The sequence below is a fragment of the Dipodomys ordii genome, unplaced genomic scaffold (genome assembly GCF_000151885.1).
Source record: "Dipodomys ordii isolate 6190 unplaced genomic scaffold, Dord_2.0 Scaffold56, whole genome shotgun sequence".
In the NCBI taxonomy this organism is placed as follows: Eukaryota; Metazoa; Chordata; class Mammalia; order Rodentia; family Heteromyidae; genus Dipodomys; species Dipodomys ordii.
Genome location: NW_012267272.1, coordinates 6,962,203 through 6,973,779, shown reverse-complemented (window position 1 = coordinate 6,973,779; position 11,577 = coordinate 6,962,203). Strand labels below are relative to the sequence as shown.

General features: G+C 37.3%; 1 protein-coding gene across 1 annotated transcript in view; it reads left to right on the top strand.

Moving 5' to 3' along the window:
• Positions 1-8,581, top strand: part of Kdm7a (lysine (K)-specific demethylase 7A) — a 77,447-nt gene extending 68,866 nt beyond the window's left edge. The window contains 2 exon segments of the mRNA XM_013021559.1: positions 1,391-1,664; positions 2,210-8,581. Coding sequence (XP_012877013.1) covers positions 1,391-1,664; positions 2,210-2,304 — 369 coding nt within the window. The 3' untranslated portion in view covers positions 2,305-8,581.
• The last annotated feature ends 2,996 nt before the right edge of the window (positions 8,582-11,577 follow it).

Below are 11,577 nucleotides of genomic sequence, written 5' to 3'. Positions count from 1 at the left end.
CTGTCCCTCAGCTCTTCAGCTCAAGGCTAGCACTCTACCACTTGAGCCACAGCACCACTTCCAGCTTTTTTTTCCTGCTTATGTGGTGCTGAGGAATTGAACCCAGGGCCTCAAGCAGGCAAGGCAAGTGCTCTACCACTGAGCCACCTTCCGAGCCCTGTTTCACTGTTTTTATGTACTACCATTAGCATTAGAAGATTTTATATTAAAAAATAAGGGATTATTTAACTCTACCTATTTCTGTAATTAGTCTTTGGAAAAAGAAGAAGGGTTGAGGATATAGGTTGGTAGTAACACGTGCAAGCCCCTGGTTTGATCCCAGCACTGTAAATAAGCAAAAAGAAGTGAAAGTGGGCAGCAGTGCCTCATGCCTGTAATCCTAGCTGAGATCTGAGGATCACAGTTTGTAGTCAGCCTGGGCAGGAAAATCCATGAGACTCTTACCTCCATTTAACCAGAAAACCTGAAGTGGGGGCTGGGAAGATGGCTCAGTGGTAGAGTGCTTGTCTTGCATGCGTGAGGCCCAGGGTTCTATTCCTCAGCACCACATAAGCAGAAAAAGCCAGAAGTGATGTTGTGGCTCAAGTGGTAGAGCGCTAGCCTTGAGCTGAAGAGCTGAGCGACAACACCCAGGCCCAGAGTTCAGGCCCCATGACTGACAAAAAAAAAAAGCTAAAGTGGAGCTGTGGCTCAATGTAGTAGAGCTTTAGTCTTGAACAAAAAAAGAAAAGGAAAAAAGAAGAAGCAGATGGGCAGATAATGAATAAGAGCACAAGCAGAGAAAGTCATATTTCTTTTACCTGTAACTATTATTAGAGCATGATCATAGCACTTGTTTCTTCATGCTTAAAAATTCTAAAAGGCTAATTTAAAGCTCATGTTTAATTTTTTTTCCTTTTTTGAAATAGTACTGGAGATTAAACTCAGGGCCTCCACTCTAGCATTTGACTCATACCCTTCCTCCAAACTCTCAGTTAAATTAATGATGCAGCTTCAAGGCCTGAATAGTTCAAATTAATTTGACTTGTTAGGTCTCTTATAAACTGAGATGAACTCATGAAGGGTGGTTTAATATGTACCAAGAAAACCAAACTTCTCTGTTTATTTCATGTGTCATGACTTAATGTATAAAATGCTGAAATACCTTACTTTATTTCTTCACTCAAGGCTAGTGCTCTACCTATTTGAGCCATATCTCCACTTCTACCTTTTTGTTAGTTAATAGGAAATAAGACTCCTGTAGATTTGTCTGCCCAGCCTGGCTTCAAATCTCAATTTTTAGATCTCAGTCTTCTGAGTAACTAAGATTATAGGTGTGAACCATTGGTGCCTGGCACCCTACTTATTTAAACCCTAAAAATTCAGCTCCCTTTCTTTCCTCTTTCTTTAGGACCTAAGTAGAAGCCAGAAATGCATCAAAAAGGAAGGCTCATCAGAAATCAGTCAAAAGGTTCAAAGTAGGCATTATGTGGACAGCAGTGGCTCCAGCCTTCAGAATGGGAAGTACATACAGAATCCCAGCTTGGTTTCAGGGCCGTGCCAGATAAGAAATGGCAGTCTAAGCCCAGAAAGGCCTCTTGGTGAATCTTCCTTTTCAGTGCCCCTTCACCCCACCAAGAGACCAGCATCAAACCCACCACCTATCAGCAACCAGGCAACAAAAGGTAACTTTGACACATTTGAAAGTTAATTGCATTTCTTCATCTCTGTGGTAACAGTAGTAACAGTTTAACACTTAAGTTGCTCCTATTTCCTGCAACATGGACTGCAGTGTGATAGCAGTATGTATGGGCTACTGTGGAACAAAGAAGTATACCCAAGCCTACCCTGAGGAACAGGAATCACTTCCTAAGGCCCAGGAGGAGGTAGAGCCTAAAAGAGGGTGATAAGGAGTTAACCAGGCTGAGTTGGGAGAAGTAACAGACAGGAGGAAAGCATGACCCAAGGCATAGAGGGGACAGTGAGTGGTCCATGGGTATTGATGACATTAAGAGTCCATTTTGTTGAAGCATAGTTTGGAAGGGGGCTGACTTTCTGGCCCTATTGTGATGAACTAGAAAGGTGTTAAATAGTAGAATTCCTGAAGCATGGCTGTGGGTTCAGAACACCTACTAGGCTTACTTACCATAAAGCTCTCCCTTTGTCTTTCAGATACTGTCTGGCAAGTATGCTTTTCGTTACTGTTTACAGTGCTGTTGGTGTTTTATAGGTAAACGTCCAAAAAAAGGAATGGCAACAGCCAAACAACGTCTTGGGAAGATCCTTAAATTGAACAGAAATGGTCATGCACGTTTCTTCGTGTGATAGAGCTGCTGTCACAGCCTCTCTTCCCTTTGGAGGCCAGTCTTGGGGCACGGGAGCCTGGTGCTTCTGTTGTCCCCCTGCCTGGAGCTGTTTTCTGTCTAGTAAGAACACTGCTCGAAGAACAGAATGAACCTGATGCTGCATTTTTACTGTGCCACACCCACTCAGCAATAACCCTTTGGACCTGGTGGGGAGAGGAAGAAGGAGGGTGGAACCTTAAAAAGAGACCTTGAACTGGAAAGGGTCTCTTGTCAGGGCTTGAATTTCATTTTGTTATTGGTAGTGTCTTGATTTATTTTCAGTAGTAGTGTAAAGAATTATCAATAATTTATTTAACAGATTTTTTTAAGTTAACAGCTTATAAATTCTTTCTTTTTTAAAGCTATTTATTTGGAAGATTTCTGGAGAAATATCTCACTAATTTAGATTTAAGAATGTGAAGGTTTTTAAATTATTTTTGATAGTATGTGTGTTACATGTGGGAAAGAGCCACAGTAACAGTAACTAGTCTGGACTCTTAAATTTGATATTCAGGTTAAAGTCTTAAACAGGGATTTGATGCATTAATTATTTTAAATTAAGATGTATATGAAAATCATTTTATTTTATATATTTCATGTGTTTTTTATAAGCTATTAGCTTCGCTTTTGCTAACATCCAAGGTGCATACTGTTATCCAGGTTGATTCCCTTACACCCCACCTTCCCTCTGCACCCCCATCATTTTGAGATGACCCAACAAAACTTTTCTCTGCAGGGAAACACTTCCATAGCTAATCTGTAAAAACACAAAAGATCCCTCGCTTCTCATTTCCTTTGACATTGTGGTTTTCTTCTAAATATGAAGAAATAGCTTCTTACATTTTTCATTTCTCCCAATGATATCTGGGTCCCAAAGAGAACAGCTTTAATATCTTTTAGCTACTTGAGGGGAAAAATAGAGATTTGATTAAATTGTCACATTTATAGTTTTTCCAAATACATTTGTAACTATAGAGGGCCTCCTTCATATTGCTTGTGTTGGAGGACAGGGCCAACACCTGCTGCAGAGGTTAAATCTTAGGATACTTTAGTCTCTAGACCTAATTTGTTAAAGGCATATGTATGATTTGACTTAGGATATTCAAACGTACACAATAAGCTGTAATACAATAGGACTATACTATATAATTAAGTTGTATAGAAGCATGTTGGACTAGATCTTTTGTGTATGTGTTTTTTTTTTAATTTCTCAATCTTCTAAAAAATTATTTCAGACACAGATTTGGAGTAAATGGGTGCTTTTGCAGTTTCTTCCATCTAGTGCATATTGCAGTTAGCTATTGGGTTGAACTTTTAATTTAATCATTTTTCTTTTTTATGTACAGTTTTTATTAATACCAGTTTTCAGTTGTTTATAATTTTCCCCTTTTCCCCTGGTGGCATAAAAATGATGATTGTGGGAAATGGTGGAGCTATTCCCAAATCTAACAATATAGCAAGCATTACACAAACAGGCAAATAGACTGAAATTTATTTTTAGTTTATGGGTTTTTCTTTGGCTGAGCAAGATAATGAGACTGTTCCTACTGTATTAAATATCTTTTATGGTTGTATTCAAATGTGTATTTCCAAAAAGAAATATTTTTTACTCTTTCTCCACTATAATATTTTATGGGATAGCAATGGAGTAACTTATGAATTTCTTTTTTGGTTCTTGACTGTGAGAACCAAAGTTGAAATCTTATTTGAGTGTCAGGAAGAATAATTCTTTTGGAAATTCTTAATCTCTGTAGACTGCCTTCTTAGTCCCTGTCTGCACTGTGCCATAAGTAGTGGAGAGATGGATGCAGTCAGCCACTGACTGGTCAGCATATTTCAAGATGCACAAGTCTGGTTTGACTGATTCCTTCACCTTCTCACAATATATCACTGTGATGTCTTGGTTTTCTGTTTTAGTGTTCTAATATACATTTTTATATTAGCTTAAGAAATAAGTATAATTTTTTTCCAGTTACTTCAGGATCTGGACTTATTTTCCCTCTACATTTTGCACAACTCTAAAGAACTTTTTTCTTTAGTTATAAAAATTAAAATAAAAATTAACTTATTTTTATGAATTAAAATTGTGGCCAGTATCCATCCACCCTGTGTCCTTAGGCCAATAAACACTAATGTTGAGTAGCTAATGTGTGGGATTTTCTAAGTAAAGGTACTGTGGATTCAATTTTGCATTTTAGTCCATTAACTAGTTATGTCACAAAACTTTCAGCAAGGTAATATAACCACTATAAGTGAACCCATGTATCTTTTTCTGAATTGGTGAAAAGTTTTAGCCACTGATCTAATGACTTTTGTACTTGGCCTCTTATAAAGGTAATGGCCATGATACACCCTTTATCTCATGGAAGTGGCTGAACCTTGAGGTGACTCTTGCCCACTCTGGGTTCAGTAGCAATAGGTAACCTTTGTCTTTCCCTTAGTCTCACTTAATAGATACTGTACCACAGCTTACACAAGAGGACATTAATGATAATATTTAGCTAGTCATAAGCAAATATAAATATGTAAAATTGAGAATTAGTGATTGAATGTATGCAACTACAATAATAGTAGTACTTTTTCTATATGAATACAAGTAAATGACTCAACCTGGGATCCACTGTACTGTAATTCACAACATCTTGTAATATAATACTTTCCAACATTGGTGAATGTGCTAACAGTACAAAGCAGGCAGTTTACAGTAGCTCAGTAACCTAGAAATATGTTAAACTTCATAAATACCTGTTCATCTTTGAGGTGTGCAAAATTGAACATTCTATACTGAAATCATCAGAAACTCAGAAGAAACAAATGGATCTTATCATTAAATATTTAGTATAAATACAGATCTATGTTTTGATTATCCTAATTATTGCCTTTTCAATGTACTCTACTGTATTTATTCATATAAGATCAGCAGGTATTTATCAGACATCTACTGTGTGTCCAGAACTATTTAATACTGTAGGAGAATATTGTTGCAGTTGTGGTTTCTGCCGATAAAGGTGTCTTCTCCAGGAAATTAGCAGTATTATTTTTATATCTAAATAAACTAGAGCAAAAGAGGGCCCTTGTCGTTTAAAAAAACAGCACATTCCCATAACTTCATTAATTTTAACTAAGGCACATACCACTGTAAAAGTGGAAGCAAAAAAATAAAAAAGACCTGACTTCTTTAACATTTAAGAAGCATAACAGAAGTTAGTAGTTTAATTGGTAATGTAATGAAGTAGTACAGCTTAGAAAAAAACAAAAGAACTGAGTTCTGGTCTGAGTTCTGCCACTTTTGTGTCAGTGTGTGACCCTGAATAAGTCATTTTTTTCTAAATATTTCTGAGTCCATTTTTTTAATTTGTACATTTAAGTAAAGTTGCTTATTAGGATAATCAGAGAAGAAAGCATTACTTAGTACTTCACATATAGAGAATTTATTATTATAAGTTACAATTGATAATGAATTTACCTTTATATATAAAATTTAAGTGAAAATTCTTGTTATTCACAAAACTTCTTTCAAATCAAATATATACCCAGAGCAGGCTACCTAAAAAATGTGAAAAACCTCTAACAAGGTGCTAAGTTAAAGGCAGAATCTATGCTTGAAGTGAAAGAAAAAGAACTGAGCTAGTGTTTGGAAAACATATTGAGAATGTTCATCCTCAAGTACATTAAGATGAGTTATTATAGTGGAAAGATAGCTTTAGGTTTTTCTCAAAGAGGAATTAAGGTAGTACTGCTTCTCAGATTTGGCATGCTTGTCAGGAACTAGAGGAAAGGTAAAATAAGTTATGAATTAGTGTTTTAGCAACTACCCACAAGACTAAAGGAAAATAAGGTGATAAGGAAGCTGGGACTCCACAGGACAGCTCCAGGTTGGTGACAATAGGTTGGGTAAAGAGAAAGGTCATTGGTGGTTTGGAGGGCAGACTCAAAAGAAGAGTTAACTGCTTGTTTTAGAAAATGCTTTTCACCTAAGAGTAAGATCACTCCCTAAGAGATGAGAAGAGTAACTGCTATAGTAAACGATCATTTTTAGTTTGCACATGGAAGATACCTGGTATCTTCATAATGTAACAGTAAATTACTTTTTCCAAAATTTACTTTTCTCATTAAATATTAAATTGATTGCTACTTATTGCAAGGTCCTGAGTTTGATTGCCAGCATAGAGGGGGTGAGGTGGGAAGCTCAGGCTCTTCTCTTTCCTAATGTCCTTGACCTTGATCCAAAGCAGTCTCTAGGTTAATAAGGAAAGCTGGTCAGTAAAGGAGACCAGTGTAACCCAAGTAGGGCATGGATTTTCCTGGAGACACAGTGGATCTAGGACCTCCTGTATCTTGCTTCTGCAATACTGTTCAGTCTCTAATTGTCTTGTGAAAGACATCCATATGCTTCCTTGAAGCTAGGTGAACAGAGAGAAAATTAATATACTCAATAAATTGTTATTAAGCATAAAATAATCTTAATGCTGTATGTAGCCTTACTAAAAACTCTTCCTTTATTTTAATCTGCTTTTCAGTGAACATCATGCCCTAATTCAAATAAATATTTAATGTCCTTTCCATAAGTACTTTTTTCCCCCTAAATTAAGGTTATTAAGAACCAAATGCCTATTTCCAAAGCAGGTAGCTTATTGTGACTGACTGGTTTTATTCATCTACAGTAATTTTTCATTCTACTGGGGAGGAGAAAAATAAGGCTCACTTGAGATATTTTTCCTCTTACCCTTGATACCCCTTCTAATGTCTTAAAACTTTGTCTTAACAACTGTAACATGTTTTTGTCAGAAACATTTTAGAAACTCTACCTACAGATTCTTCCAGCAAGTTTATCTGCTCTGCACTATTTCATTAATAAAATTCTGGCTACCACGTAGCTCTTGACCTCCAAGTAGTTGACCTATGCAAGACTTGTGACATTCTGGTTTTACTTACCTTTATTTTAGAAAACAGTCATAAACAGAATAAGGGGGGAAAAACACCTTGCATTCAACCAGTTTTATTTTGGCCATTTCTTTCACAAAATATCAGCTGTTCTCCCCCACGATTTCTCACCCAAACAATTATAAGTGCTAGAATATATAACGTTTTGCAGGAATAAAATAACTCAGACATACACATATTTCTTTGGTGGATGCTAACTTTAATGTACTTAAACATTTCTAACTTTAATGGATTTAAACATTATCAGCATTATGTGTAATATATAATCAGTTAATTCCTTGCCTAGAATTATTTCTTCCCTCTAAGATTCATAATTAAACTTTTATTTTTACAATACATGCATATAACTTCCACATTATAGTCAGGGACCTGAGGTATAACTTGCTAAGTGAACCCCAAGGTTATTTTATCTTGCAAAAGAAACCTAAACCAAACTAAGGGCCTTACAGTTTATGGTTAGACTGAATCAAAAGCTATAACCTCAGTTTTTCCAAAAACAGCTTCTGACTGCAAAAGCAAGTCATGCAGTTGTTAGGTATGAAATAGCACTGATCAGGAAATGCACGTGCATCTCGCAGACTGTATTTCCTTTGGAAAAGACTTTTCTACTTTTAATATAAATTAAGCCATAACAGTTTCATGCTGTGGAAAGAGGGTGAAAAGGTTCATTTTAAGAGATTATATAATATGAATTTTCACATTTATTGTGAAATGTCTAACTTTTTGCCAGTGCTTCAGCAAGTTTCCTTTTAGGGGGGTATTGGAGGGTAGTGATGGGAGGGGGGTAGTGTTGGTTCTAGGGGGTTTAACTCTGAAATTTGAAAAGGGGACAGTTGTTGGCTATGGTATTTACTAGTTTTGTAGTAATGTTTTGCTAGCCTGACTGATTTTCCTTACTGGTTTTTATGCCCACAGTCCCAGGTGACTGTTACCCTTCTCATTTGGGGTGTCTATGGAGTAGTGTCTCATCTATGTGTGTAGGCGGCCAGTGTGTGTGCACATGTGTGTCTGGGAATACAGAAGCACACTGTGTGACAGTGGGAGGGTGTGGCTGGGGAGTGGGGTGCAGAAGCTTTAAGAGCATTTGTTTTGATTCATAACAGTATTTCCCATCTTTTGCCTGCAGGCAGGGAAAGTGTACAGTATTTATTTTGTTTCTGTTTTAATCTGAATTTGTAAGTCTTTAAGTAGCTTATATTGGTTATTATAGGGGAAGACAAGTGACTTGTTTAAAGTTGTATTTGGTATTCTTTCCAATTTCTGTATTTTAAAATATTGAAATTAAAATTGTATTACTTCTGTTTTGACTTTTTTAGCACTCTGTGTATTCTTTGTTGCTTTTGTTTGAAAGTATATATGTTGAAAGTTGTATAAAATGTGTTTCTGAAAGAAAAAAATCTGAATTCTAATTTTGACTTTTGGTTCCCTTTTTCTTTATTGAATTGGAGGACATTATTTAAAAATGTCAAATCTATGCTAATAAGCTCCTTATTATTTTGGGGGACTTGAATGCAAAAGGTAATGTGTTTTATTATTTTATTAGCTATATTGCTTGGGAAGAGTAATGGCCAGATGGGAAGAAAGGATATAAAGGCATGTTGGCAAGGTGCTATTGTGCTTACTGATGAACACTTATGGACACCCCCCACAGCCTGCATCCCACACAGGGTTCCTACTGGTGCCAGTGTTACAGGAGTAGCAAAAGGAAGTCCAGGCTCAGGGCCTCTGTGAGAAGGTTTGGCCTTCTGGTAAAGGGAGATGTAAGTATAAGTTCATTGAGGAAGCTTGGGCTTAGCTTTAGCAAAGGGCAGAAGAGACAGATCAGGGATGAATGTGTAAGGGTAAGGTCTTGCCTTGGAGATGTTGAGAGGAGCCAAGGAGGAAGGAACACACCAGGCAGCACATCACAGGCAGTGGGATGCTTCTGGAGGAGACGGGAAGTAGGCAGATGTCCCTGGAGACCAAGTGAAGCTTTGTAGAACCCAAGGCAGCAGAAGCATCAGAAACGGAGGCTTCTTTATCCCTGCATGACAGCAGGGAGGTCAGAAACACTGCAGTAGCACCAAAAGCAAGTTTGCATACCCCATCTTCTGACTTAGACCGTATGTACTGTTTGGGAGGTCTGGAGAATGTTTGACCTTCCTAAGCTCACCTGTAATGGTGAAAAATAGTAGATAGTCCGAACCTAGTCTCCTTAGACTCTTGGTCTGATTTGTGGGACTAGGAAACAAATCCTTGTGGGCTATTGGTGTTACCCTCCTCTCAGTTCATTGGGAAGAGCCAGGGGCTTTGCTGCAGATGGTTTGGATCACAAGCCCCCATCTTTATCTTCCTCTATTTGAGTATTCACTGTGTACAAGTATTTTTTTTTTTTATTCTTTACAGTGTCCCAGTGAGAGCGATGTCTTTCCATTGTTACAGACTGGTGCTGGGCCTGCTGGGTAAAGCATTCAAAAAAGATTCAAAATCAAAGTTGCAGTTCTAGTGGTGAAGCACTTGCTTAGTTTGTGTGAGGCTCTGGGTTCAAACTAGAGCTGCAAAAAGAATTTCTAAAAATATGAATCTGTGAAGAATGTAGCTTGGTAACTACCCTTTGGACATAGGAAATATTTAAGCTGGTAATTTGTAGACGCTTCTCCCGAAAGGCTTCTAAGAATCCTAAGGGCATTTTGCTACCATACCAAATACGTGTACTGAACTGGTAGGTCCTGGAAAGGTCAAGAGGACAAGATAGGGGCTCTTCTGTCAGAGCTAAGAAATTAGGATATATTAGAAGAATGTATGGGCCAAAGTAGATGGATCAATCTCAAAGAGGATTGTGCATGTTTTCAGAAAACTTACAATGATAGTGGATTGGTAAAGAAATGGTAGAGATCCCTCCATAGTGAAAGGCCTTGTTGGTTGAATCCTGGGTAAGAGGCAGGCTGAGAAGGTTGTTCACCTACTTTATATAGAGAGAGTCATGGCAGAGCCAAGAGTTGGGAAAGAGGGGCGGGGAAATGCTTGTACATTGGGCTTGTTGTGAATCACAAGCATACTGTAAAGAAGCCCAGGCTATACTATTAAATAATGAGAACCATGCAGACAGAGACTTAAAAGAGCCATTTGTGAATGTTTTAGCTCTCACAAAGCCTCAACTGCAAGCAGCCACAGGAACAACTTTAGCAATATCATGTGGAACAGAGGAAATATCCAGCAAAGCCCTTCCAATTTAGAATCGTGAAAGACAAGTTACTTCTTTTAGCTGTTAATTTGGGGATATCGGCAATACAAAAACATTTCTGCCCTCTTTTATGTAATCTTGATAGCAGTCAGTGTTGATCATCTTTTTCTAATATTTAAATAATTTGCTTTTATGATCCCATATTCTTGTTTTCCTCTAATCCCACAGACTTCTCACTTTTTTTTTTTAAAGTTTTATCAGTCTCTTTCTCTTATCAGGGTCTTCATATTCCTCTCTTCTGGAAACCTCTTTTCAGGGTGATCTAATCCAGGCCTGTGGGTTCAAATCTTAGCTGTTCACAGCTCTAGCACTAACACCCTCTATAAATGCCAGACAGAGCTAAGTGTCTATGGGCCATTTTCACTTAGAGTATTATATATTCACTCTTTATTCTATCTTAATGCCCTTATTGTCTGCATGCCCAAGGCTTAACAAGAGACATAGACATATGAAGGTTTTCTTCTTACAGATCTCTAGGAACTGGAGGCATAGCATGCTACTCAGGTACACAGGTGTACCACAGTGTAGGTCAGGAGGGTAGAGAGCAAGTGGCTTCTGTGATAAGGAACTGGTGAGAAGAGTTAGCAAGCTTATTCTGGCACCCTCTTGGAATATAGGGGCTGTTTCAAGCTGTCTGAGATCTTGGCCTAAGGTGATTAGGGAAGGGGAATAAATAGCCCAGGATGTATGAGCCTAAGAAGGAGGTAGTTACAGGTAAGTCTGGATATTATATCCCATAACCACTTCTTAAATTTCTCCTAATGATAATCCCTTATTCCTGATATTAATAATTTTAGTCATAAAAATCAGTCTAGATGAAGATTAATAATTTTTAAAAATCTTGTCAAAGAACCAACTTTAGGTTTTACTGATTCTTTTTTTTGTCCCCATTTTATTTATTTGTAATCTGTATTGTTTCATTTTTGGCTTAGTTTGCTCTTTTCCAGTTTCATGTCAATGTAGGCTTTGGCTACAGCTTTCCCTCTAAACACCGCTTTCACGGAAGCTCATAAATTTGTTTTCATTTTTATTCATTTCAAAGTATTTTGAAATCTCATTTATGATTTCTCTTTTTTTTTTTTTTTT